The 3302-nt window shown below is 65.0% G+C and overlaps 2 protein-coding genes across 2 annotated transcripts; both read left to right on the top strand.

Annotated features, from left to right (window-relative positions):
• Positions 1-30: 30 nt before the first annotated feature.
• Positions 31-246, top strand: MNEG_15453 (hypothetical protein; the record flags this gene model as incomplete). The annotated part of the gene is made up of 1 exon (XM_014036077.1): positions 31-246. A coding segment is annotated over one exon (216 nt), but the record flags the coding sequence as incomplete, so codon positions are not given.
• A 770-nt stretch (positions 247-1016) lies between these two features.
• MNEG_15452 (hypothetical protein) lies at positions 1017-3226 on the top strand (the record flags this gene model as incomplete). The annotated part of the gene is made up of 5 exons (XM_014036076.1): positions 1017-1367; positions 1505-1828; positions 2171-2290; positions 2491-2607; positions 2900-3226. The coding sequence occupies 5 exons, from the start codon at positions 1017-1019 to the stop codon at positions 3224-3226; spliced, it is 1239 nt and encodes a 412-aa protein (XP_013891530.1).
• Positions 3227-3302: the final 76 nt, after the last annotated feature.

Here is a 3302-nt window from a genome sequence, read left to right as displayed (position 1 = left end):
CTCGCCCCCCTCCTAACCACCCAACCCCAGGGTCTGGCCGACGACCCTGAGGTGTTCGCTGAGCTCAAGGTGAAGGAGATCAAGAACGGCCGCCTGGCCATGGTCTCCGTGCTGGCCTTTGCCATCCAGAGCGCGGTCACTAAGGAGGGCCCCTACGCCAACTGGAGCAAGCACGTGGCCGACCCCTTCGGCTACAACCTCACCACCGTGCTGGGCGCCGGCGAGGAGCGCGTGCCCACCCTCTAAATTTTGAGCTCAACCCGTTTTTGTCATCTTTCTTGGCCGCCGTTCCCGGCTGGCACAACGCGCAGCTGCCCATCCGAAATGATTGCCCTGCACCCTCACCTCTTCCTCCCTTGAGTGTAATTGTACAAGCACAATCATGTATATGAGGGGCGCATGCTATGTACTGGCTGGCAAGCATGGAGATGACCGGGAGTGTCAGCACTAGGTGCGACGCATGGGCATATGCACGATGGGACAAGTCAGGCATGCGCACAGCATCAATCCTGCAGGGCAGCTGACACAGCTCGAGGGCTTGCCAGTGGCTGTAAGTGAAAAGTAATTTGTAATTTGGCAAATGCTATCTTTGTGTCATGCCAAAGACCCAGGAATTTGCCCATCAAGAGCTGCGGGTCCACAGGAGCGGAGGAGCGGCATTGTCAGCTCTTCCGCCCCTTTGAATTCCCCACAATCGCTGCAGCGGATTCCCCCTTGTGCGCTTGGACCCGCCCAACCGTCCATTCTCAACTTCTCCAATCGCTCTGCCATGTCCCGCTTGACGCTCTCTCTCTGCCAGCGGCCCATCAAGGGCGCGCATCCCGTGTGCATCTTGCCCATGCCCCAGCAGGGCCTCACAGCACCAACCTCAGTGGTTCCGCTGATTGTCTGAAGCCCGCAGCCCCTCCTATTGACGGAGACGCTGCGGGCTGAATCGGCATCGCACCAACCAAAGACCGCTGTTCAACAGGAGCTAGCAGCACGAGCAACTACGTATCCGAATTGCGTATAACAATATGGTCAGATTGAATCCCCACGCGGCCTCTTTCGTGCCCGTGGCCACTTCCAAGACGGCCGCCGACGGCGCCAAGGGCGTCGACTTTGGCGCCAACGGCGGCGCTGCTGCCGCCGGCGACGACAAGCCGGGGACGCCTGGCGTGCCAGCCTCGCCTATTGCAATCTGTGTAAGCCCTGCCCGGCTGTCCCCGCTTGTCATCGGCGGCACAGCCGTCGCACCGGCGGGACATAGGGCGGGCGCCGTGGCGCCCGCAACGCCAAACGGCCTTGCAGAGGTGGCGTCCTGCCTCCTGTCTGGCGAGCTCACTTTTGAGGACGTATTCTACCATGAGGCCAGCCGCCGCACGTCGGTGAGCCGCGCACTCGCCCGCTGCCTGCTGCATGCGCTTTGGCAGGGGGCCTGCATGCATGCTGCAGGGGCATGGCGGAGGGACGCAGCAACATCACCTGCGGCCTCAACAGCCCCCTGCGTTTGCCGCGCACACAGACTGCCGACGCCCCCGAGACACCCTGCTTCGGCGAGGGCGAGGAGGATGACGGCGCGCCGGCGGCGGGCGGCGCGCCCCTCGCCTCCGCCGCGCACTGGCCGAGCGACCCGAGCCTTAGCCGCCCCTGCGAGGACACGGCCAGCAGCGCCGCCAGCACCGTCGGCGACGGCTCCGACGCGGCAGCGGTGGAGCAGGCGCGGCTGGAGCTGCGGTGCGACGGCCCGGTGGAGAGCTGCGCGGCGACGGGCATGCCGGCGTCGACGCGCGTCGGGCCGCGCGATTTTGAGATCCTTCGGGTCGTCGGGCAGGGCGCGTTTGGGAAGGTGAGCGGGTGCAGGGCCGCATATGATGTTGCATATGATGAGGCGGGGCCGGCGCCAGCAGGCCGCGGGTGGGGATAGGGGAGCGGTGGCGCGGGCTCTCTTCGGAAACAGTGCACCTGCGTGGGCGACCCTGTGCGCCATCGTGTCCCCTCATCCAAGCGAACGCACACACAGCACACAGCACACACGCAAACACGCAAACACCCGCACACATGCTTATGCATGCCCACACACACACACACACACACACACACACGCACGCGCGCGCGCGCATGTGTCCGCGCACCGCCTCGTTCACGCAAACATACACGCGTCCAACCCACGCGCCCTGCAAAAACACAGGTGTTCCAGGTGCGTCACCGCGGCACGGGGGCGCTGTACGCGATGAAGGTGATGCGCAAGGAGCGCATCCTGGAGCGCGACCACGGGGAGTACATCCGCGGGGAGAGGGACGTGCTTACGGTGAGGGCCCGCCCGCGGCGCGCGCGGGCGCGCGGCGGCCGCCTGGCCGGCGCGCGGGCCACGCCGTTTCGACAGGGCCGTGTGGTACGCGCTCAGAGCGTCTGTTCCCCCGTGTCAATGCTACCTTGTCCACCATCGCATCCAATTTTGACCCCCTCGTCCCCGCAACCCCTGCCTCGGCGCCTGCCCTGCCTCCCCAGGCCGTGGTGCACCCCTACATCGTGACGCTGCGCTTCAGCTTCCAGACCCCCAGCAAGCTGTACCTGGTGCTGGACTTCATTAACGGGGGGCACCTCTTCTTCAACCTCTATAGAGCGGTGGGTGGGGGTCGGGGAAGGGGTCTCGTGTGTGTGTGTGTGTGTGTGTGCATGTGTGTGTGTGCATGTGTGTGTGCGCATGTGGGTGTGTGTGTGTGTTCTCGCGCGTGCATGTCTCTGCACTGTGTCCCGTGCATGCGATTGAAGCCGATCACGTCTGCGGCTGCATCTTTGTCAAAATCACTTCAAGCATATGGCACCTCACTCTAGCCCTCCGCGCGAGCGCGCGCGCACACACACACACACACACACTCACTCACTTACACGCACGACCTGCTGTCCTCGTCCCCAGGGCGTCTTTGACGAGGCGGTAGCGCGGCTGTACACCGCCGAGATCGTGTCTGCGCTGTCCTACCTCCACGGCCGCGGCATCGTGCACCGCGACCTGAAGCCGGAGAACGTGCTCCTGGACTGCGAGGGCCACGTCAAGCTGACAGACTTTGGACTGGCCAAGGGCAACATGGGCGCGGGCACCAGGTGGGGATTGGGCGGGGCCGGCGGGCCGGCGGAGGGGGGCGGCGAGGGCGGCCGGGGAGCGAGTTGGAGGGAGGGATTGCCGCACGGAGGCACCGCTGAGAGCACGCCAGCGGCACCCTGCAGGCTTGAAGAGGATTCTTAAACGTTGGTGTGTTGGTATGCCGGGTTTGGCGGCGCTCCCCTCTGGTGTCCTCACGGTTGCTGAGGACCCCCCCCCC

Source organism: Monoraphidium neglectum (genome assembly GCF_000611645.1).
Source record: "Monoraphidium neglectum strain SAG 48.87 unplaced genomic scaffold scaffold05340, whole genome shotgun sequence".
Lineage (NCBI taxonomy): Eukaryota > Viridiplantae > Chlorophyta > Chlorophyceae > Sphaeropleales > Selenastraceae > Monoraphidium > Monoraphidium neglectum.
This window is presented reverse-complemented; position numbering and strand designations above follow the sequence as displayed.